Raw genomic sequence first — 26,320 nt, forward strand, 5'->3', positions numbered from 1 at the left:
CATACAGGGATGTAGTTTCAACTCTCAGTAATGAAAACATTACTATATCATCGGCAAATAGAAGGAGAAATATCTTTACTGATTCGGGATGAAGCTGGATGCCATAATTACAATTTATGTGGATTTGTTGTGCTAATTCGTTAATAAAGAATGAAAATACAAAAAGGACTCAATATGCATCCTTGTTTCACGCCAATATTAGTTCAAACATATCAGATATATTACCATTATTTCGCACACAAAACTTGACGGTATGATACATATTGCAAAACAACTTACCAATTTTACTACTAAGACCATGAGAATTTGAAATGATACCATAGTTTGTTTCTGTTGACAGAGTTAAAAGCCTTGGAGAATCGACAAAAAGTACATAGAATTTTCCACCTTTCTTCGTCAGATATCTTTGTATTATTGACTGTTACATAAATAAATTATCAATTGAAGAGTTCCCTCTTCTAAAACCTTAAGGAGCTTCATCAATTTTCTGAAAAGTCTCAGCCCTAAATACTAATCTTTTATTTATGACTTAAGTAAATATTTTACTAAAAATGCTTGATAAAACAATACCTCTATAATTGTTTGTGTCATTCAAAGAACCTTGCTTGTGAAGTGGGATAAAATGCCAAGTCCCCAGCCTTAAGGAAAAGATGATGTTTCAAGCACAATGTTAAATAAAAGGTCCAGGTATGGAATAAGAATATCAGTAGAATTTTTAAAGTATTCTCCAATTACATTATCATATCCAGATGACTTTCCATTCTTAAGATGGTTAATACCCTCAAGGATTTCTCCATGTGTTATTTGCCTATCGAGTACCTCTCGTGATATTACATAATCATCATTATCTAATTCTGCTGGTTGCAATGCATCAATTATAAATTATTCTTTTTCTTCTCCTTCTGGTAAAGAAAAAAGTTTTTTTAAATGCTCATACCAATCCTTAATCTTAATATTATTCTGCTTGTGCCGTTTCTTCACAAGACCTTTAATTGTTGCCCAAAATGCTTTCGAATCGTGAATATTTTGTTCCAAAAAGGTCAGCTTATTTTCATAATACCCTGATACATCTATACATATAGTGGTATAGGTAATGACAGTTCTACCGCAACCCCACTGGAGCCAGATTTATATTCCTATACTGCTACTACAGAGGGATTTTTTTATGTCAAAATGATGATGTGATTCAATGATCGTCATGAGTTAAGCTAAATTGACTCTAGCTCACCACCACCTGGAGCCAATCAATGCTTCTATGGTATAAATTTTTTATAGACAATGACAGTTTTACCACAACCCCACTAGATCCAGATTTATATACCTGTACCACCACTACAGAGGGAATTTTTTATGTCAAAATGATGATACGATTCAACGATCGTCATGAGACTATACTAAATACATATACCATTATTTTGAACAAAGTGATATTCAACATTTTTACAAATGTAAGCATTCGTTTAAATGTGATCCAACGATAGTAAACAATCTATCTCAATCTCCAACCAGTTCTTTGGTTTTGGCACGGAATAATGGACGCGCTTGTTGTTTCACCTATTCTATGAACTTTTTTTTCTCGTCTTCGCTAATACCACTGGTCTTACGAGAATTTGATCGAATCTCCTGCTTCATTGCGTTGTATTTGGTGTGTTCTGACAACACTAAACGAAACTCCTCCTCAGATATCTTACAATCAGCCAGTGCTGCTGAAATATGATCCTCAATGCTGTTCAAATTTGCTTTGGTGAGTATCCGAATATTATCATGTTTTAATGCTTTCTTTTGCAACTTACGAGAAATAAATTTTATCGCTATTACTGCCAGTCCTGAGACTCCAGCTGCTACTTCCATACCAAGCACGATAGGCGCGGCGATTGTAGTTCATATAAAAACCGAACACCGGCTACACCAAGTCCCATGCCAACTGTTACAAGTGCAGTGTCAACTCCGTCGAGAACATTCATGGCTCTGCGATACTTTTTATACAATCCAAGTCTAAACTCCCTCTCCTTCACTATTCAATGTTTTATGTTGGTTATTTGATGTAATCGAAATACATCAACAGTATCCATCTTTTCAGATGCTTCATAGAGAACCGGATATAAACTCATAATGTATATCATATAATAGTCTTTAATTGATCTTGCTTAAATGTTTTGAGAGTATACATCAACCTTATTAAATGTATACTCACATGCAAAACAAATGCAAGTGGTTTTCAGCAAATAGGTAACAAACACGGAACCATAAATTGATACAAGTTTTAGCATGTAGTGAAGCCTGATGGTGTTATCAATATTTTTGGTTGCATTTTGGAAGCCCCGAGTAAAAACGGAACATAAAAAACGAATCGCCAAAACGCACCATTTCAATAAATATGTGGGTATCATGCACCCATTCCTCGCGAAACTGTCACGAACTGTAGTGGGTATAAAACTGTTGACGATTCTTGGACCTACCACGGCTTGGTCAACAATGCCACGCCTAACTCAAATTCAGAGAAACCAGGCTATCGGACGTTTGGAAGCTGGAGAGTCTGTCCAAGATGTTGCCTGTCATTTCAACGTTAACATAACCACAATTTACCGTCTCCTGCATCGATACAATGCTACACAGACCACAGATGACCTTCCTCGGAGTGGTCGTCCTAGGGTCACCACACCTCGACAAGATCGGCAGATTACCCGTCAACACCAGCGACATCCGTTCCTAACTGCAAGTTAGGTCACAGGGTCATCGCAATTGGCGTTATCGTGAGTGAAGGCTTGTCATCTTCTCTGATGAAAGTCGCTTTTGTGTCTCCCATGCAGACGGAAGAGTCAGAATTTTTGCGGTGTCGAGGTGATCGTTTCGCTGACAGAAACGTTGTGGAAAAGGGGTGGACCTAGCGTCATGATATGGGCAGGGATTGGACTTAACGCGAGACTTCGATCCATGTGCGTTCTGAATGTTGGTCAAGGTTGGGGACACGGTGTCACTGCTCAGCGGTATATCGACCAAGTGATCAGACCCCACGTTGTTCCATTTTTTGCACAACATCAACAACACATTTTCACGCAGGACAATGCTCGTCCCCATGTTGCCAGAGCTACCATGGCCTTTCTGCAACAACACAACATCCGTGTTCTACCGTGGCCAGCCCTCAGCCCTGATCTGAACCCCATCGAACACTTGTGGGATGAGGTTCAAAGGTGTCTGCACAATGTGCACCCAGTCCCTACAACTGCCGATGAACTACGCACAGCTGCTCTGGATGTGTGCAGGAGGATCCCTAGGGCCTTCACAAATAGTCTGATCCACTCAATGTACAGGAGATGTGTGGCAGTGATCAATGCTAATGGTGGTCACACCAGGTATTGACTGACATTTTGGGTATTGACCTGAAACTGTGTAAGCCCTTAACATTTGAAAAAAACAATTATGTCATCTGCCTTTTAATCCATTAAACTGTCTTCAGTCAAATTTTTGTCAATCTTGCACTATTAGTATTTCTTGTCTTTACTGTTGAAAATAAATAACATGTATACTGCATACTCGACTTGCGTTTCTTTTGCGTGTGAGTATATATTATGCGGCATGAATATCTTAGTAAGAAAAATGCTTTCACTTTTATTAACTTGGTCCCCCTCAAGGGTTGCAATGGGTGATACTCCCATATAAATAATACTACAACATTGACGCTCGTGTGTCTTGATCCATTTAATTGATAGACCTGGTAATATTTCGAAGGCATCTACCGATGTATCCCCAAACAAGACTTCAATAATTAGTGTAGAAAGATCAGGTATAGCATTCAAGTTTTATATCATTGAATTCAGTAACCAAATTTAAACTAACATTTTTTAATGATGGACGACTCAATAACATATAACCTGGGTTTTCTGGCAGGGGAGCGACTAACACATTTTTCGTTTTGAGGGGATATAAGGCTCTAGCACAATCCCACTATTTATTATCTTAGTTAATTGATGTCCCTTACCCATCATCACATATGGTGGGGCAATGACGATATTCAGTAGCCACTCGATTTTTTCTTCGACCATAGTCCATTTATTATCATCATTGCGAGTAAGATTGTATGAAGTGTTTTTATTGAGTCTACCAACGTCGACATCACTTAAATCTCCTAGATTACCTGTGAATACAACTTCTTTCCGCTTGTATACATTATCTTGTAAGTGTAAAGCGTATAACTTGCCGTCAGTACTGGGTTTACCTAATCCTTCTGTGTCTCTAAGATCGGAAAGCGCAATTGTATTACATTGTCTAAGGTTATGCGCTCCAGGGCCCGATGAATCAACCATTATTTATAATATGGAGTGTTACACTCAAGTATCCTAAATGTACAGGTTGATGTTTTACATCTAATACAGAAATTTTGAGATCTGAAATAATACCCCGCTTTAACTTTTTATATTGTAATGATGAGAAAGATTCCGTTCTACCACAATCATATTTTTCATCTTTGACTGGAATAGCTCTTAGCAGAGTTGAAGGGCTTTCGAGTTGAATATTATACGTTGTACTGATCTGATCAAGATGGATGCACAACTCTTTATACGGAAGTAAATCGGGTAATTTAACTCCATGCGATGTTCCGTTGGGTTGTGTGACTTCTTTTTGTCCAGAAAATCCAAGTGTATCTGATAAGTATGGGAGAAGAATTACACCCCTTTCTCCATTTCCAAAAGGCTTTAAAATTTCATCATTGAGTGAACATACGCTGTAATACCCATCAGATATAGTGGAAAAGCCTCCATCTAAAAATAACGTATAATTTTCTCTCGCATCACTTATATTGGTCCAATGCGGGTAATACGTTACATCACATAGAGAGACTTCAAGTTGCCCAGCCGAGTTATTGATCGCATGAAGCAGTTGAATAGATTGGCCATTTGTTATTCCTTGGAGTGTAACATACATATTAAATATACAAAGATACTATATCATAACTTAAATATGAAATCAACTTACATTACTAATCAGTCGATTTAAGTAAGTGCCTCCGGTGCTAAGTTTTTGTTCATTTCCCTGATATCTTTGAAAAATACATGGTCACGGCAACTAGCGATAAAATGGTGCATGATTGGTTCCACAATCCAATGCAATTTTGGCAGAACCAGTTAAACTTTGCCGTATGGTGTGCCACAACAGGATGTTGTGTATCTCTTTATGCCCAGGGATTTGAACTAAATAAGTCTGTTTTATAATTTCACGTGTACTATCAGATAAGACGTATACTTAAAGAAATTAGTGCCCCATTACCGCAGGATCGAGCATGGAATTCCTGAAATAATCCGTACTAATAGGTTTGCGTATGAGCGTATTTGTCAGGAATTTAATATTTCTACAATCTCATTAAAATCAGAGCTTAGTTCTCACAACCGCTAAACAAAGATCTGAGGACATCCCATTAGGGGTCAGGTCAGAACTACCTTTCATCCGACCAATCAGAGCGTCGCTTACCAGATCATGAGAGTGACAGTTGGAATGTGATTTCTAATGATGCATCCTCGAAAACTTTAACACAGAGTATTCCGAACGATAGTTACGGGCTTAACAACTGAATCCACATGATCTAGGCCATCAATTAGCCATTCCAGACTGTTCTTTTGTTCAGGTTTCAAATTTTTAATCGAGAATTTGCCAAAATATGTTTCGAAGCGTAGTCGCCAATTTGAAATTAGTGCCGTAAAGCACGAGAAAGCTGCCATCTGATTGGCTAATATCGACTTCTTGTCAGTCATGCCACTGATCGGTCAAAGTTCGCGCAAGGTCGGTCTGACGTGACCTGCAATTGGATGTCTTCAGATCTTTGTTTAGCGGTAGCGAGAACTAAGGTCTGATTTTAATGAGATTGATATTTCTACGAGTAAAGATTGGCCTATTAAAGGACTTAACCATGGTCATGGTATTCCGTACAGTGGACAAAAAACTGTTAAAGAAGAAAGTGTTGATTTAGTTAAAAAAACTCATCAACCATTCAGTCCATTTAAGTTGTTTACAGAAAAAACATCTTTTTGTAAGAATGCATAATCTTAATCGTGGCTGGGAACTTTCGAGTAACGATTGGAGAGGAGATCTTATGCGTTTTAAGAGTGGTTTAGCTTATATTGTTGCAAAATTTGTGCAAGTAAACGATACCGCAAACGCTTGGAATGAATTTCTTAATGATAAAACAGAAAATGACTTTACTAACCCAGGAGTTGTAAGAGTTAATGATTCAATAAGAACTTATGTATGGGCAATTCTTGGTGAACAATCACAAACACGAATGGGAATAATCGGTTCTGGGACAGCGCTCGATGCGCAAAAACAGTTTGTCGCAAACGTAGAGTATGCTATTAATTCACCAGTTGACATACCATCATCTATAAAACATTATAAAGATGTATTACAGTACACTCAATCCAAAATAGACTACATTTATGGGTCATGACTATACATGTCTCTGAGTAATATGGAACTTAAGATCGGTCATGTGATAGGCTATAATAATAAAATTGTTATTACTTCCGATCAACAAAAACCAGGTATAAATTCAGATATTAACACCGAATTAATAACGCAAACAATCACAGGCGAAACGGGAATAGTAAAACCACAGTCACTGCAACAGCCACCACATGTTTCACAACCACAAGTGCCACCACATATTGCTGCTAAAAATCAACAACACTTGATTTGGTTAAATAGTATTTAACGGATAAGTACAACAGCCCAGCAATTGCTACGATCAGTGCCCACAAGTTTTGACTAAGCCAAGTGGTGGTCTTAGCTAATAAATTCAAGAGCCAGGAAACAATACTCCCTATTATACCGGGAAGTGCAGACGCGGCTTTCCCAGCGAGCTTTCCCAGTGCTTCTCCTAATGCCTTTAAATGCTTTTTTATCCACTCTTGTACACCCTTATCACTAGGTGGTGTGGGTGGCCCACCTCCACCAGTTAACGCGAGAGTTGATATAATAGATCCCAATGCAGTTAAAATACTGGCAATGGTTATTCCCTGTTCTCTGAACAACGTTTTAATTTTATCGGCCAGTGTAGTATCATTGTTGAGGACTTGATCGATAGTTTCTCGAATTGGACTGATTTGTGAACGAAGTGCCTTTCTATTACTGGAAGCCGCTTCGAGGCAGGCCGATCTTTCGTCTTCTAAGTTACGCAATCTTTCCGCAATGCCGCGTCTACTGAATTCATCGCCTGCCTGTTCAAGTTTTGTTTTCTCATAAGCTATATGCTTGTCGAGTTCAGATAGCTTGGCTATATTATTGATGAGTTCTTCCCTTATATTGTACTCAAATGATGGTACCTGTATTATCGTAGTAGGTATCCAAGATCTCTTCAAGTCCGTCCGAGGCCCGCTTCGAGATTTCTTCCAAATTATCTTTTTCTATGGCACCGAGTTCAGTACGCACAGTCTGAAGAACCTTAGTAGTCTTCGCAGAAAGTTTTTCTCGTGAGTAATCTACGAACAGTGTTGATGCTATGTTTACTAGCTATCGTAGACCAGGCTAGGGGCTTACGAGTACGAGAATTCATAAGATCAATATTCGGAGAGCCACACTGTTGCAATATTCCTTTACTATCTATTGTAAACTTTGAATAGTCACGACCAATAGGAGTTTCTTTTAAGGCATTGTAATAATCATTAACGGCTGTTTTCAAAAGTTCATCGTTAAGATTCATAAAGCTGGTTTCATCAGTACCCTCTTCGATTGTACGAGTATCAGTTAGATTATCTAGATTAATATCATCCATTTTTATATTAAACATAAGGTTATATAATTTCAATATAAACAATGTTTTCGCAATACGGACGCAACTTACACCCACAACGTAGACTTCGGGATCCATTAGGGGTCAAAGCAATTCGCCAGTCTGTAACTATAACTAATAACCTGAGTACTATTGATCAGAATCAAACACTTCTGGTTCGCTTTCCTAATCTTGGCGCTCACGATGTGTTAGTTCCAGGAACCGCCAGACTATCATTTACAATTAGTTTGACTTCTACTGACACTGCCAGGGAGCTCGTTCAAAACATAGGTCATGCGATTGTTAAGAAAATTGCTATTAAAATTAGCAGTAATTAAGTTTTGACGATAGCGATGTATACTTCTGTTACATGGATCTCTGGAGAACGGCTAAACAACCAGAAAACTTACAGTACCAAGGTATTTGTCATCAGAACACATTGAGACTGCGTGTCGGTGCTTCTACTGGTGATAATACCATAGTAGAATATAAGGCTGTTGCTGATGTATTAGGTAACCGATTCTATATTCCGCTCGACTTTGAATTACTAGATAGTCACATGCTCTTTTATCAAGCATCCCTAGGCGATAGGTTAGAATACTAACTCACTTTTAATGACTACAGCAGAGTAATCAAAGCTACTGAAGATGCTAGCTATTCTATTGACAATATCTCACTGGAGTATGATATGATAACAGATCCTGAATTAGCCAGACAAATTCGTAACCAGTATACCACAAGTTTAGCCATTTTGTACGATCGCGTGCTTCGACACCGAAAGATCACTAGGAACAAAAGAGATATGACGTGGAATATCAATCTAAACGTCCCCGGTAGATTGTTGAAGGGTATTTTAATGTTGTTCGAGGACCCCTCTGAAGCATTTGCAAGAGATACCGAGGCGTTCTACAACCCCAAGATTACAAAAGAAGAATTGACTATCGAGGGTGTGCCTAATCAACTATATAGTCAAGGTATGTGAGCACATCAACAGTGGGATAAGATGAAAAAACTCCCTTCTATAAAACGAAGCCCAGAAGTTAAGGCAGTCGTGAAAGATCTGTCTCTCGGGGATGTAACAATGGCTGAATTCCTTACCGCGAAGCATGTGCTATGGCTCGACATGCGATCCACAGACGATGACCAACTACACGGTAGTGGGCGGACAATAGAAAATGCCAGTGAGGGTGTTACTATACAGATAACGAAGCACCAGGAAGCAGCTGGTAAATTAAACATATATTTGTACGTGATTATGGATGCGCAACTTAATATACAGGATGGAAGATTCATGCAAGCGATCTATTAATAATCTTTTACCTAAAGAACCGCACTGCGCTATCATCTGCGGACTTACGGATTGCGGAAAAACAGCTCTTATTCTAGATATTTTACAAAGTCATTATCGGGATGTTTTCGCCCATATTATTATTCTGTGCCCGACTATAAGCATTAATAAAACATACCTATCAAGAGATTGGGTAAGGAATAATCCTGAGGTGTACAAAGTTGATCCGGGCAATCGTTTACAAGACTATTTACAAGTATGTCACGAAAAATTCAAAGGAAAATCAACCCTTTTCATAATAGATGACTGCAGTGCGAGTAAAGAACTTCCCTAAAAGAAAGATATGCTTTCATATTTAGCATTCTCCGGTCGGCATATGGAGCATAGCGTTTGGGTACTTACTCAAAAATACAACTCTGTCCTGAAAGATCTCAGAGAGCAGACCAAATGGGTAGCCCTGTTTCATTGCAAAGACCGAAATTCATTTGAGGAATGTCTACACGAAAATGATGTTATTTCTACCAAGCTCAAACGGGATAAAGTCAGAAAACTGTTAGCGGAAACGTAGCACCGTAAACTCGTATTAAAAATCGATCCACCAACTGCTTATGCAATTGCTTAGTAAAAATATAGCAAAAATTACAACTGCTGAGCAAAACTATAGCAAAAATAGCAACTAATGAGCAAAATTATAGCAAAAATATAGCAACTGCTGAGCAAAATATAGCAAAAATACGATTAATTGAACATTAGCGGTTATTATGTAATAATGTGGTTTGAAATCCTCATTCTTTTACAACAGTTTATTATTTCAGGCTGTATTGGATATGCAATATTTCATTATGTTAGACTTAAATATATCCTTAGGTATTACATTATGGAATGCGATGAACTTATCGAATAAATGCTCTAAGATGAGCCTGATCAACATATAGATCAACATACAAATAAACACAGAGAAAGAATTGCGGCTTTGGTAGCCGGTGGAAAATGTTCCCAATATTTTTGGGAAAATTATACCACCGAAAAAATAGATAACATGACAGCTAAGAAATATAAAAAAAAAGTATGCGGGTTATGAGTCTGGACTGGGAGCTACCATGACTAAAACAATAGGTTCAGCTATGTTACAACTATACACAGCTGTAGCTAGTACATTTCTTCCTATCCCGGCGGAAAATCGCAAGTATTTAAGCGAATCACTCGAAAAAGACCTATTCATCAAACACACTATAGGTGCAGTAAGCTGTGAGTTTTTATCATAGATACGGAATGTTCTTAGCGCCACTTACCACAGCTTTAATAACGGCTAGGTATTGTCAATTTAAACATACGTGCCCACTTATTGATAATGGAGACGGAAATACAACAAGCGAACGAGGAAACACAAGCGATTGTGGAAACACCACAAGCCCCGATTGCACCACAAGTCAGAGTGACTAAGAATCCTCGAAAAGTCGCAGCTGGTAGGAAGGGTGTGCTAGCGAGGAAGGCAAAGGCCTACAATACTGAACATAGCCCGATTAAAACTTGGGCTCCCTACATTCTAGGGGTTGTTGCTATAGCAGCGGTATGTTTTTTTAAGACCGGAGAAGAGAAAACACCAAAAGTTCAAAAATTAGATGAGTTTCAATTAGAGTTAAGCCCTCATGTAATGTTACAAAAGCATGACCAATCCAGTTACAGACGGTAAAATGTTGGTAAACACAACGTATCATTCAGCGGTGGTCCGTGGCTTGGCCATTGGCTATGCCCGTATAGCTAAAATGATTATTAAAGCTACCCCACCTAAGCTAGATTTTAATGGTTATGATATCGGTATGATGGTTCTCGATATATGATTAGCAATGGCAACAAAAGATATGCTAATATCTAATACAAGGGCTTATCCCAGAAAACATAATGAAGTAATTAAACATTTGATTATTTTATAAACATATAATTATATCATGGCATCAATTGCGATGATGGTCGGTGGAGCTATTGTTAATGCTCTAGCTTTTTCGGGGAGTAATTTTTTATTTTCTAGTATGAGAGGAGAGGAGCAGAAAAGACATAATAGAGCTTTAGAACAACTTGAAGCAGCAAAGTCACAATGGGCCAGACAGAGGATGTTGAGATTACATTTTATTAATGATGAACTTCATAAACAAGGACATTCAATTCAAACGTTTAAGGATGTTGAATCTGCCATGCACGAATACTTCCTTGTTTATGGAAAGACAGTGACCCATTGCCAAGGCCAACAATAAGTCATTTTCATACACCGTCAGAGGCTCAGAAAGACTGTGAGATAGCATTTATAATGTTTGGGTTGTCAGTAGTTGCAATTTTCAGCTACACAATTCACATAAGCTATGATAGCGATGACTCAACTGCTCACCAGTGGAGGTGTAATTCGCCTTTTAGACAAATGATATGATAGGTTTATAACCATGAATCTGTGCAGATTTACACTCACGGGGAAGCCAATTCAATGCAACCGGCGTTGCGTTGGTATATACTGTGGTACTCATGCTTAATTACATCGAACCCGCTATAGGCGCAGTAAGCTGTGACTTTTATCATAGATACGGAATGTCCTAAGCGCCACAGCTTTAATAACGGCTAGGTATTGTCAATTTAAACATACGTGCCCACTTATTAATTACATCAGACAAGGAAATGTAAATTACACGTGTTCTGTATGTGGGATAGGAGTCAAAGGTCCTTATTGTTTATGTAAGAAACACAGCACTGATAGGGTCAGGAAGCAGATTATTTACGCTAGGAAGAGAGATTACATCAATGAGAGGAATAGGTTGGGGAGAATACGTGTTTAGATATATGGAAATATAACCATTTAGACATTTGACTCATTTTGTATATACCATTAAATCACAATGGTTTTTGTGAGAGAGTTGAAGGCTTTGGCAAAACAACATGGTCTATGTGGTTATTCTCGAATGAGAAAAGCTGAATTGATCGCTTTACTGAATGTTGATAAAAATCAACCAGATGATAAAAATAATCATAATGGTAAATATCTAAGGAGGTTGGAAGATGGATATTAATTCCAACATGGATGTTAATGATGTTAAGCCCATCCTATTGAGCAAAATTAATGAGGAGTTAGATGATTTAAATACTATAGAATACCAGCTAATGGTTAAAATGTCATTGAGTAAAAATGACACCGAATATACAGAACCTTATTTCCGGAGCAATCAAGAAGTTATAACCGAATCTGATACTATAAGCGCATCATTAGATGCATCAATTCAACAGAAACAAGAAACTACGCTGGAGTAATAGAGGTTCGGGTTGGGGTGTGGATAAAATTAATAGTTTATATTTAGATATTGCAAATTATATGCCTTTCAAAGGCGGACCTTATATAGATTTACCCTTGCATTATAAAAAGAAAAAAGCCATAATTAATGTAAAAAATAAAGGGGATGACTGTTTCAGAATGATGATAAGATCTGCATTGTTCCCCGCAGATTCTAAAATTGCAAATAGACCTTCTAGCTATCCCCAAAAAGACGGACTCTACCTTGATGGTATAGACTAACCTACACCAATCTCGCAAATTGATAAGGCCGAAAAGCAAAATAATTTAGCTATAAATGTTTTCGGACATTCTTCTAAAGGAATTGTTGTACACAGGATAAGCTCTGCCCCAGAACATATTCCAAGAATCAATTTATTTCTGATCGAAAACGATGGTAAATATCATTATACATGGATAAAGAGTTTAAGCAGACTATTATGCGATCAAACAAAACATGATGGAAAGAAATATTTCTGCGAAAGATGCCTGCATGGGTACAGCATACAAGATCTTTTAGAAGCGCATAAAGAAGACTGCAGAGGTGTTGGACAGACTGCTATCTGGATTGATATGCCTAAAGAGGGAAAAAATATATTAAAATTTGAACATTATTGCAATCAAATGCCAGTACCGTACATAATTTACGCTGACTTCGAAGTTTTCCCACCATACCTTACAACTATATATCCAAACCCACAAGGAATATGTTCTTGAGTTTTGTACGTAAAACTACATTCAGTATTGTGTTCAGTATTTTCTATAGGTTTGATAAGGCACCAGTTCAGTATGTAGTTTAAACCCATGAAAAGTAACATGGAGAAATATTCAACACTTTTTTAATTCTGCTTCGGAAACTAACATCAATCACATAGTGAGCCTATGTCCATCATGTTGCCATGGAAACGTAAAAAATAAAAGTTTCTAAAATTTCTAAATAGCAAAAGGCACCAGTTCAGTATGTACCTGACAGACCTGCAAAGTTTCATGAAAAAATATTGAACGGTTTATGAGTTATGCTCCTGAAACGAACCCTACCCTCACAGAACCTAAGTCCATCTTGTTGCCCTTGGCTATATCCCCCCGCATTATATGCCGGGGGGATAATAAGAAAAGCTAAGGGTGTTAAGAAGTATGTAGTAAAAAAGCATATCAAACACAAACAGTATAAAGAAGCATTATTCAACGGTAGAACATTCCAACACGAGATGAACTCTTTAAGAAGTTACAATCATAGGATATATGGATTGAGAATGAACAAGACATCATTATCCCCCTTAGATACAAAGAGATTGATTGATAAGGATGGTGTAACTACCTATGCTTATGGTTATGGTGGTAATACTGTATCGTTGGGAACTATGAGCAACTCTTCTCATACAAATGCCCTGCCCGGTCCATCCTTAAGATAATAAAGAATAGGCTCTCCTTCTTTCATAACCAACCGACTAATGCTATATATATCTTAAGGGACCAAATCGGATCGGTTGCGAGACGTTGGCCTCCTTCCAGTTCACCGGGCTGGTATAAATATCTGATGCTTACTCTATCAGGAAGTTTTTGTTCTTTGCCCCTCCTAGGTGCTGAAGATTCGGAAGTCACAGATTTCATTTTAATTGCATCGGATAGTTTCTTCCCGATTAATCTCGTTACTTCATTATTCAGCGCTGATACAACAGCTGATAATTGTGTCACCCATTCGGTTGTTCTTAACCGCTCGGATTTCATTTCAATCCCATACTGATATCCACACAAACGTTCCGCTAACGTCCGGTTAAATCTTTCAACGATAGCTTGACTATGACGGGCCTCTTTTTCACCACGCCTGATTGCGACATCATGCTTTGTTAATAGTTTAGTTACTGATCCCATAAACTCGCGACCAGGATCTTCTTGAAATAACTTAGGCCATTTTAGTGGTCCGCGTTTATATATGCGGCTCAGTGCATTAGCTACTTCTGTTGAATCTTTCGAGATTTATGGTTCAGCCTCCTTGTAGCGACTAGCCACATCCACTACAGTGCGCATTTACACGTTTTGCGTCTTATCATAGAACCTCTAGAACATCATCTTCAACAAAGCCTGTGTCGATACCTGTTCTTGAGTTAAAATCTCCCCCCCCAACAAAATATATACACCCTCACATCTACTCAGTTGGTCTAATAAGGCTTAAAAAAATAAAAGAATTCGTTCTCAGGCAATGGTTTTTGAAAATATAGTGTGGGCGGGCGGTGTCTTTTTCTTTAGGACTTGGAATATTTCAGGATTTTTTTGGTTTTTAAAAAAATGGAAATAAAAACGAAACGTGCGGCGAACTTTATGATGATGCGGGCAGTGCCTGAGAACCAAGACTATTATTTATTTTTAGCCTAAACTGTCTTGCAATAATGATATCCCATTTTTACACTGACGTGATGGATCATTATACCAACTCGAAAATTCAGGGTGTATATAAACACATGAGTATAAAATATCTTTTTGTAATCCAAAGATATCTTTATCAAACAGTATGAAAATGTCGCTTTCACATATCCCTGTCCAATTTATAAATGTAGAAAGTTATTTTCTAATATAACATCTATAACACCACCTGACAGTCTCCTTAACTTTGAAATTAGTTCACCATATTTCAAGAATACATCAAATTCACTGAATTTTTTTTATAAATCTGCATCGGGTAACCATGTTTCAGTTAAACCAATGATATCAAAAGAGGTTACAAAATTCATGAAACTAAAATCATCGAGTTTGGAGCTCAGACCAGACACATTCCAGAAACTAAATCTAATGTTGTCAGTATGGTTTCCAACACTTGAGTGAGGCAAAGTTTCAGTCAGTAATATTTTTTACATTTGGATGACGTGAAATTTATCTGTAATTTCCCTTGAGTAAAGTTTCCTATAATCACAAATGCCTTGGCCACTTCCCTATTTACTGCCTGTTATTTCTCTGGTGTGAGAGCTTGAGGCAAATTTGACAACACGATGGGACCCCTGCTGATCTGTCTACAGTGTCTCTACCCTGATGGTCCAAAGCCAAATCACCGCCCTCAGCTTGTGTCAGGATATCGACACTGCGATCACTTCTCACACACTCTGCAATTTTTCCACCTTTATAACAAGCATGAAATACTCACATCCCCCGCCAATATGACATGTCGGGTGTGTGCAATGCATTAGCTCCTTTGAACTATGTTCACTGGGCCTTTTTGTAAAGAAATATAGTATGTTTTTTAAGATCTGCTCCGTAAACGAGGACTACCTCCATTTTCAGTCTAAATCAAAGTCGTTGCCACGGAAACTCGAAAAATAACTTTTAAAAAAAATCGAAAACTATCCAAAGGCACCAGTTCACCGCTAGACCTATCAATGTGCAAAATATGGTGAAGAAAAATGGTACGGTTTTCAAGATCTGCTCCGGAAACGAGGACTACTGCCATTTTCAGTCTAAATCAAAGTTGGTGCCATGGAAACTAAAAAAATATTGTTTTTAAACATGCCAAACTATCAAAAGGCACCAGTTCACCACTAGACCTATCTATGTGCCAAGTATGACGAAGAAATATGGTACGGTTTTCAAGATCTGCTCCGGAATCGAGGACTACTGCCATTTTCAGTCTAAATCAAAGTCGTTGCCATGGTAACTCCAAAAATATTTTTTTTTAAATCCCAAACTATCAAAAGGCACCAGTTCACCACTAGACCTATCTATGTGCCAAGTATGGTTAAGAAATATGGTACGGTTTTCAAGATCTGCTCCGGAAACGAGGACCACCGCCATTTTCAGTCTAAATCAAAGTCGTTGCCATGGAAACTCCCCCCAAACAATTTTTAAATCCCAAACTATCAAAAGGCACCAGTTCACCACTAGATCTATCTATGTGCCAAGTTTGGTGAAGAAATATGGTACGTTTTACAAGATCTGCTCCGGAAACGAAATGTGACGGCCGGACGGCACCCATTCCTATATCCCCCTTCCACTTCGTGGCGGGGGATAATAAAAGTGTTTATCAGGGTTTGATGTTCTCAGCCTATTTTTCTCTGAGCGCTGATAGGTGTCAAATCACTGGCAACTCCAATCCCCATATCCTTTAGGGTGTCTCTCAAACCAACAATCTGCATCTTGTCTACCCGGTAGGTCAGTCTCACTATAAGTGGGCCTGGTGTCCTGTCCCCTCGCGTGGGGAGCTAAATCTTTAGCAGATAGACAGGGCAGACCTGGATCTTTATCTCTAGCTCTGTTGATAATGTCTAGTGCTTTGTCACCGTACACATCGTAGCATTTATAACCAGATTCAGATACTCCACAGAGATTGTTTTGTCGACTGTAACGTTCATGGTGTTCTTGGTGTTCATGGTATTCAACTCTCTCCTCATGGTATTCAACTCTCTCCTCAATATGAGTCTGTCACAATAGACGTTCATATCCTCAAGTTTTTCCACAAGAGCATCTATATCTAATCCTATTATATCTTGATCTCTGTGCTTGTGCGAGTGTAGTTGGGTGTCAGTTCAAATCACTGAGAGAAAAAAAAATCAATGAATCTATAGAAACCTGCCTTAATTGCCGAAAGGAACCACAATAGATCAAAATGGGGATATCAATCGACGCATGGAGAGCCTGGTTTGGTGGATTTAAGATGCCTACAGGTTACAGGCAAGTAGACAAAATTCTACCCAACACTCCGTTGTTAGACTGGTCAGCCGAGACCCACGTGGCTTATCGTTTGTTGTTATGTACAACACTACTGGCCTCTGTGTGGTATCTAGGGTCATCTATAGCATCAACTAGACCTTCTGTGTTACCTTCACTGATTCTGCCACCATCAATGTGTATGTCAGGTGAGTGTTGTGATAATATCGTTACCTGCAGAACTTTCCCGACTTTGTTGTCATATAGAAAACTGGATAAATGAATCTAATAATTTTGTCCGGTGACATTGAGCTTAACCCTGGGCTTGATGAGTTAAAGAGGACATTAATTGAAGAAATTAGAGGATCAGAAGAGAGAGTAAATAAGAACATTGACTCAATTAAAACTGAGCTAAAGTTAATCAAGGACGAGGTACATGATCTGAGAGGATGCAGACAGTGATAATAATACCAGTCTTGGAGGAAGCGAACTATTGGAAGAGCTGGTTGATGCTACCACAAAACCTTTAAGTCAGTCCGCAGCTGAAGCCGTTTGTCGTAGTTGCAACTTGTGGCAATCCAACAGAGAATGGATTCGGAGTTGGCGGACTCAAAGCTCTCTGCCGAGGCGGATGATGATGAGTTGGGATCCAAACCAACAGGTAGTGGCATAGGTTCAATCATTACTGAAACCGTAGGGGGGCCAAGTGAGAGGAAACTGGAATTTGCTCCGAACTCAATGGTCATGACGTAGCTGTCAGAACTGAGCGTTGTGGAAGAGCTGTGAAGACTGCCTGAACAAAGGAATCAAAGGAAAGGTTACCCGCTCTGCAGCTGGTCTCGGTGGTCCCAACTAGTATGGAGGATCAGTGCATGAGATACTGGTTTAACCCAAATGGGAAGAGTTGAGATTTGTGAACTGATCAGGAAGTGACTTCCCTGATGCAAGTTCGATGAAGAATGTCAATCCTCAGAGGGAGCAGTTTGAGGATTGTCGCTATAACAAAGACGGTCCGTACATTGATGGCAAGGGAGCATAATCACATAAATAGTTCTTTTTTTATTGTCAGCAAGTTTCAAGAAGTCTCACCAGGTATTTTTTATTGGATTGTTTGGCTGTACTCGACGACGCACTCCTTTAACCTCTGTATCTCGAGTTTGTTCTTTCAAAGAGTCTGACCTATATTCATCCCAAACAATATCTATTCATTGGCACTTGTCAAGCTGTGACATCAGGTATGGTAGAAAGACATCATGAGAGTCTTTGTTGAACCTGGCTTCACTACAACCTCTGTAGCTGTATTTATCTCATCTTGCTCCAGCAAAAAAATCTTTGAGGCATTGAACTATGTCTGATTTAGTGCCAAGTCTGAGTTTGTACCTGTCTGGAAACGATGGTGGGCCTACCTGATTCTCATGAGAAAAGAAAGCGACAAGCGACAAGTGACATAAAGTCTCCTAAACATTAGTTTTCTGTTGTTTCACTGGTATATGAAAGAGACGAGGTTTATTCTTCTTTATTGGGTCATCTATAGGTTTTGACCTTTCTACAAGCCGCTCTTTCACAAATGTGTTGTGTATTGTTCACATCCTGTGTATCAAGTACAAGAAGGTCTCTACTAGTTTCAAGGAATGGATAACCAGGCTCTTCAATAACAGATTTCAATTAAGTGACATCTCCAATGAATGCCCTTTGCACACAGGTACATTGTTCATGATGGCTCATGTCAGGTTTTATCTGTGCATCATCAAATGACACTTCAAAGTCACTGATGAGATGTGAAATCTCAGGTCCACTGACCATCCATCTCTGGAGAGCAGCTGGATTCTCACTCAGACCAACAGCTCCACCATCATCTTTTACCACAGCATTATTCTGCTCATGTGCTTCATCAATAGTGACATGTGCCTTCAAGAACTGAGCTTAGATATTGGGGTGCAGCTTTAAAAAGGTCACCATGTCTCGGAGGTGGACTGATATCCATCGTGCATAGTGGTAGTGGTCAAGAAAAACAAAAAACAAGGAACAAGCTTGGTCAGGGAATTGACATACAGATGGAAGTTGCCAGTATGAATAGATCGCACAAACACAAGCATAGTTCAAGGACCATGTACCAGAACTTATATGTCAGACAACACAGTTGCACAATACACCAATCTCAAAGACATTTCGTCTCCATACTGTGTTCAACAGATTCCATATACTCCTATTATGCATCTTGCAGGAATATTATCAGTACATGAAGCTGTCACCTGGTGCGCCCTTCATGTGCGTGTGATGTGAGATGCCTTCAAGAATTAAGAATCTGCTGTGCCAGCTGTGGCAATCTCTTAGTGCAGCCAACTCGATGTGCAGACTTCCCCAAATGTTTACAAACTTTGACTCTCCATAGAATAATGGTTATTTCCACTGGATAGTCTTGACAATGGCAAACAATGTTTGGTCCACTGCAACAACAGGTTAACATGTGTGCTGAATTTCATCCTTTTACCACAATGTGCAAGATTTTTCCTATAAAACACTCCTAATTTCAGAAAACTTCAAAGTTCAAACACCAGAAAATAATCAATGTACTTCACAGTCTGAATAGTTCAACTTCAGGTTCTTTTTCAGAAAAATTAAAATGTCAAGACTGTCTGGACAGTGATGCCCTCTGGGTTCTGACAATGTCTCCTGCTGTTGAGTCTTAACGGAGGTGGAGTCATGGGGGAAGATGACAACACAACAGTACATGCTGTGCCTACCTTACATGATCTAGGATTTACGTTTCAGAGTTAGAAAGAAAATTAGAATAGTAGTTGTTTATGATTCATAGTGTAAAGAATATTCAGCGAGTGTAATACGCTTTAATAAAACCACATCGTATCCTTTCAGCGAATTCAGGTGAATGAACAGGTATTACCAACTTGGTCAATAAAAAGATCATCATCACTAGAAACGATGATTTACCATTAAAATATCTCCTGCTCTCATAGGCATTGTTTAATATGCAGAGATTAAGATTACCATTTGTATTTTCTCGTAAACCAAGCCAGAAATAGCAATCAGCTGTACACACACTTTCTCCCAATCTACTGGTCATTTAGTTAAAAAGTACCCAATGACACAACTTCAAAGAATTTTGATGCAAAGGTCGGAAGAAATTGTATCTGAAATTATTGTTTTATCAGGAATAATATATTAAAATATCATGTTACCTTAGTTACAGCCTTTACCACATATATTTAAAATCATAAGCTGTACAGCAGATTGCTATTGCGGAATATTTTTATGGAACAATCTGACCAGACTTCCCACGATACATGTATTTCGATTGCGTTAGTTATGTTGACATATAATAGCATAATTGCCCCAGATATGACCTTTAACAAGTCAAAGTATGGCATTCATAATAGATGTATCCATTCTCTGGCAACTACAGTTCGTTTCAAGGTGTAAATAGCGGTAATCTGACCGTGGTTGCTGTAAATAACGGTGAGATGTGCGATCTACCAATCACTTCACAAACAATTTCGCAGAAATTAATGTAAACAATATTAAATAAAATTTTATATAAAATTCATAAAATATATTGAAAACAGAAGTCCAGATATACAATGAACACGTTTTTATAACCAGATAGTATAATAATGGGATTGAATTGTGTACTTTCAGTTCGCATTTGTTGAGTGGCATTTCCGGTTATATGTGCTCGCGGTGATCAGTTGATAATTTTATTTGAGAATGGGAAAAACATCGCGCCAGTGTAAAACTAGAGTTTATCAAAAATGTATCGTGTATCGTATTGTGGGTAAAGAATCATGATGCATCGAAATATCAATGTATCGTTTCACCTTTATGTGCTGATACAAAAGTAGTTATTGAGCTATTAAAACAATATCATTGAATTGGGATCCGGAACTGTGTATTTCTGTCAGATACACACCAATATGAACAGCATCAATGTCAAATTTGTTTCAGTGGAAACAGAAAAAATAAAAATTCTAAAAGTCCCTAAACAGCAAAAGGCACCAGTTGACAACCTGGTCTTTGTGTGTTTACCTATTATTTTTAGGGATATGGTTCAGACAACCACCATGAACAGTGTCAATGGCAAACTTGTTGCCATGGATATGAAAAAAATAAAAACTCTAAAAATCTCAAAACAGCAAAAGGCCCCTGTTGACAACCTAGTCATTCTGTGTGCAAAGTGTCATGAAATAATAACTATTTGTTTTAGAGACATAAACCAGATGTGAAATGAAAGGAGAGCATTTATGCTTATCATATATAATTCCAAATGATACATAAAACCTACTTGGTAATCTATTATTGCAAGTTTTATTTGGGGTGTAGTTATGCTATTGGCCTGCGGAATGGTTTGGAAGGAAGAAACAAATATATCAAACTGAAACTATGGAAAGAGTGATTGAGTTGGGCATAAAGTCACTGCAGTACATTGTACTTCAGTTCTATCAAGCCTGGTCAGTTAAAACTTAATACATGTATGTGAGGAAAATCCAACGTGACACAAATCATAGATAGGCCAAGTTGATGAAACCAGCATGCAACAGAATGGCCCTGACAGAACAAGGATCATCATCAAAGTGAATTGGGTATTAGAATCATAAGTAAATGAAACCTGGCACAGAGACATCATGTTGCAATGGTCGGAATATTTCTGCAAAGCTGCAATTTAATTGGTCTGGAAAAATTGAATGCACAACAACGAAGGAGTTCATCAAAGACCATTAGACAAGGCAAATGCATATGTGAACATTTATAGCCTTTCATGACACAGACAGTAATATGCTCACCTAGCATAGGCAGCAGATGTGAGTCTTCTGTTGGGACTGAAACAGACAAATACATATTAATAAAAGTCAAGTTCAGGCTAAATTTATGGAAAATATCTTCATCAACAGCCTTACATCATCCAATCATTACATTCTAATTGCATTCATCAGCTAGATTCAAGTGGGAGGGGAGTGGGAAGGACAAATTTCTGATGTAATATTCTTTGAATAGATAGCATAACATGGAAAAAGAAAGCCTAATTTATTGATTTTACCCCTGGTAAAAAACAACATTTTGGCATTAATGGCATCACTTCTAGTTCTGTGATGTCATGCTTGTTACTTGGTTTGTAATAATTGGCCTTACTAATGGCGTCACTTCTGATTTGGAGGTCACGTGTGATGTCACTTCTGGTTCAGAGGTCATTTGTGATGTAACTTCCGGTACATTGAACATGTTGCTCTCCAGCCCTTTCTGACGAAGGCTTGCAAGAGATAAAGTGCTGTTTCCTCTTGTTTCTGTGAATTTGTGTAGCTTTGATATAATACCTCAGAGCTCTGATGGGACATGTAGCCTGTCTGGACAATCCACTGTTTTGCTCAAACTGAGAACAGTACATTGTCTATGTCTGAGTGGGACAAACACCAGTGGAAACCTGAAGGATATATAACGCTCCAGTCTTGTGCATGCATGATTGAGGAAATATCAATGGTGTGTAACTCAGACATCCTTGCTGCTGTAACCATAGCTAGGAGAAAAGCTGTCTTTTTCAAAGCTGTTGGTACTGTAGGATCTGTCATAGGATTGTATGGGTATTCCATCAAGGCTGACAGGACAATTGATAAATTTCATTTTTGGAAAGTGTGCTGGGCGTTTATATCCTCCAGAGAAAATGATTTCGTAAGTCGATTTAGTACTGGGTGAGTACAGGGAGTTCATCATGTTGCAGTACTGAAGCAAGTGCTGATCTGTAGCCTTCAACAGTGCCATTTCTGGAGTTCTGATCCTTTCTGGGATAGAGTAAGAAATCAGCACTGTAGGTATCATTATATCCACGTCTTGCAAACCTCTTTCCATACAGCATTGACAGAACTTTCTCCACCTGACATTATAGATGGCTGATAAAGAGGGTCTCAATGAGCTAGCCACCACTTCTGAAGCTGACTTAGAGAAACCGAGAACTTGCATCTTTGACATGATAGTTTCCAGGCATGAAGGTGGAGATTGTGGAGGCTGCCATACAATGGGTGATCTTTTTGTTCCAAAGGGAAATAACTCTCCTTTTGAAATGATATAAGCGACGGTCCAAGCTGACGCTCCGGTCTGGTTCCCGGATCAATGCGCGCTGCGACAACTAGTGACATGTAGAGACGGAGCCAAGCTGAAGAGTTACCCTGTTGCACCTTCGTTCAAAAACGGTTGTTTACAACTGAATGTTTTTAACTAGCACATATTTTGTAGTGATTATTAGTTTATAATATCAACATTTGTTGAATCGTCAACCACAAGACGAATTGTCACTATGGAAGATAGCTGGAAAAACGTCATGAAAAACAATATATTGCCACAGTATTTTCTACCTCAGAAAACAGCGAGGCATTCTGTCAGTCTGGGCTAACATATTGCATCGATGAAATAATGCAGAATCATTTTATTTATCAGCCTTTGTGTTATTTCCCACCACAATTCAAAGCATTCAAATCTCAACAAATACCACCATGGGCTTCAATTTAATAAAATTAGTGATACGCCTACATTTGCAGCACACAAACATCTTTGACAGGCCTTTACCAATGATCTATAAAGTAGGTACAAATCCGTGCCTTTACAAATATTTTAAGAAGAAATAACGTTCAAAATAATTAAACAACTGATTTTAAATGTTACTTTTTATATCAAAATTAAAGTTACATCTGAATATTTAAATTTATATCATTTTTTAGAAATATGCCAAATGAAATCTACCATGCATCTATTAGGCACCAAGTTACTAAGTTGCAATATACATATTAGTCATCATACTTTGAAATATGAGATTTACCCATATTATTCTGCCCCTTATAACATGTGTCCCACCATTATGTGCGCTGAGTCATCATAGGTGTTACGGTAATTAATTCATTGTTCCATCATTTCTTACAGAATTCTGATACCCATGCTCTTAAAATAGTAGTAAAGTACAGAGATTTGTCCCAACAAACAACAAATCATACTGACTACCCAACAAAATGTGTATGATGCATAAACAGATGTAAATCATAGTTTTATCTTCTTGTTTTAGTAACATTATATTTATTTTAATGTTGACAAATTATTTCCCATACAAACCCACACACTATCCTGCTGTAGTTATGTATCCTGATTTTCATTCAACAGTATTTCAAGACACCTGTGGTATAAAGTATATTTTGTAGATATTATTATCATATAGCAAATATGAATTTAGAAAGTTTATCATCAAATCTTCTGATGGTTAAATAAATGCAAATTGAACCCCACAATCATTCCATATAGATAATTGATTTATGTATGTTATTTGTTTTTGCAATACAGGTAGCCTGTATGTGGCAAGAAGATCTGGATGTAGGGTATTGAACGTAGGGGTGATTCATTTTAATACCCTGGGATGGAGGGATCATTCCATGAACATGATCTTTGTGCTTCTGAGACAGGCAATCTGCAAGTATGTTTAACTTGCCTCATATATGACATGCTTCCACCCTGCAACTCATCGGGCCTGCCAAAGCAAATAAATTTGTAACCTCTTTCAACAAATGTTTTTGACTTCGTGCCCCCTTGATGCTTTATATATACTACCACTGTTGTGTTGTCTGTGGTTTCTGACCTGTGGTGGAACAGATGTCTTCATGCTCTGACTGCTTGGATAATATAGCTCATTTACAGACAACTGATATGCATTTTGTGACTGTGATGGCGTCTATGTGACCTCCCCATCCTTCGCCTGACATGTCTGAGTACAGGTGATGTGGGAAATGTGAGAAGTGAGGTGAAATGGGGTTTAATTTTGTTTGTTTGTTTGTTGTTTAACGCCGCAATCAGCAATTTTTCACCTATATGACAGTGGTCTGTTAATAATCAAGTCTGGACCAGACAATCCAGTGATGGACATCATGAGCATCGATCCATACAATTGGGATACGATGACATGCATCAACCAAGTCAGCGAACCTGACCACCCGATCCAGTTTGTGAAATGGGGTTAAACGTTGCATTTAAGATTATTGCACTTATATAATGATATCTGCATGCATACGTGTGCAGGTGCTAATGGACTAAAGCCAATTTTATATTGTACTCAGACACAGTATACTCACTCTGAGCCGACCAGTCCTTGTTTTATCACCTTAATGCCAAGCACCAGGCAGGGAAATGACAAATACCATCTTTTAACGTCTTTTGGTATGATGCAGCGGGGATCGAACCCTCGACCTTCTGATCCCTGGGCAGACACTCTACCACAAGACCATGGAGGCAGTCCGAAATATGAGAGGAATGCCTGGCAAAACACTGTGATGCTGGAGCCACCAAAGTCATTCCAATAACTGGCCAGGAGGGGTTATCTTCCAGTTCTATATTTCAGGAAGTATTCATTTGAGCCTAAACTGTAGACTCCCTCTGTAGGTTAGATCTTTGAGAGAAGTTAGCATGCCTAGGCAAGACATATATCAACGGCGCGACCTGATGGGCTGATCGAGCATTTTTCAGATCATCTCCCTTGCCCTTAGATATCCATCCTCTGGAGGCACCAAGATACCTTTTAGTAGATGAAACCTTGCCCCTATGTAGACAGTGTCTTGAGTTGGCTCTAACTCCTTGTTGGGATGTACCCAGAAGCCCAGGGATGAATGGAGATGATGGAAAAAAAGTTTGTAGCCTCTATTTACAACCTCGAGTAGCAAGTGCCCCTTTGTGGTACGACGGGGTCATTTCTTGCTTGGCTAGGGCTAGGGGTGAGAAGAAGTATTTCTCCAGGTAGGGGCATGAAAAGCATGAGGATTCCTTCTGATTCTTGGCATCTGCTGTTCGATTCATGTTTACCTCGATGCCATAAAGATAGTTGAATTTGGATTTTTTTTATTGGTGTGAAACGTGAAAGTTGATCAATAACGGATGTCAGTCTGCTGTTATAGAATTGTGGAGCCAAAACTGACTGTGACATACTATGCCAGAGTGGATAAGAGATAATATCCCTGGAAGTAAGGAAGGGATAAGCCGGTGTAGTTTGTAAATAATATCCTTCTATGAATAGTTATTAGGTTTGAAAGCGAGTGTGGTATCTTCATCACAAGAAGAGCCAGTAGCCCCCCACCCCAAGGCCGTTGCACTGTGAGCCAACGAGTTCAAGTTGCATGATGTAATAGGTTGGTGAATCAAATTCATCAGATCAATAAACATGACTGTCACATGTGTCTATGGCTGAGGGAACATGCTTTCTGGACTGAGAAAATTGTTCCCGAGCTTCCAAATATTGCCTCCTGGTATGGTATTAGGTTTATGGACCTGGGAAGTATGGTGTCTATTACTTCCATGACAG

At 38.5% G+C, this 26,320-nt stretch overlaps 1 protein-coding gene across 5 annotated transcripts in view; it reads right to left on the reverse strand.

Annotated features, from left to right (window-relative positions):
* LOC124118187 (rab11 family-interacting protein 4-like) overlaps positions 1 to 26,320 on the reverse strand; it is a 297,536-nt gene that overhangs the window by 158,922 nt on the left and 112,294 nt on the right. For 4 of the 5 annotated variants that reach the window (XM_046480299.2, XM_048387106.1, XM_048387105.1 and 1 more), the window contains one exon: positions 21,786 to 21,821. The exons of the other annotated variant lie outside the window; for it this stretch is intronic. In XM_046480299.2, coding sequence (XP_046336255.1) covers positions 21,786 to 21,821 — 36 coding nt within the window. The remainder of the gene's footprint in view (positions 1 to 21,785; positions 21,822 to 26,320) is intronic. 5 annotated transcript variants of the gene reach the window in all.

This window comes from Haliotis rufescens, unplaced genomic scaffold (genome assembly GCF_023055435.1).
Source record: "Haliotis rufescens isolate VD_foot unplaced genomic scaffold, xgHalRufe1.0.p SCAF_65, whole genome shotgun sequence".
NCBI lineage: Eukaryota > Metazoa > Mollusca > Gastropoda > Lepetellida > Haliotidae > Haliotis > Haliotis rufescens.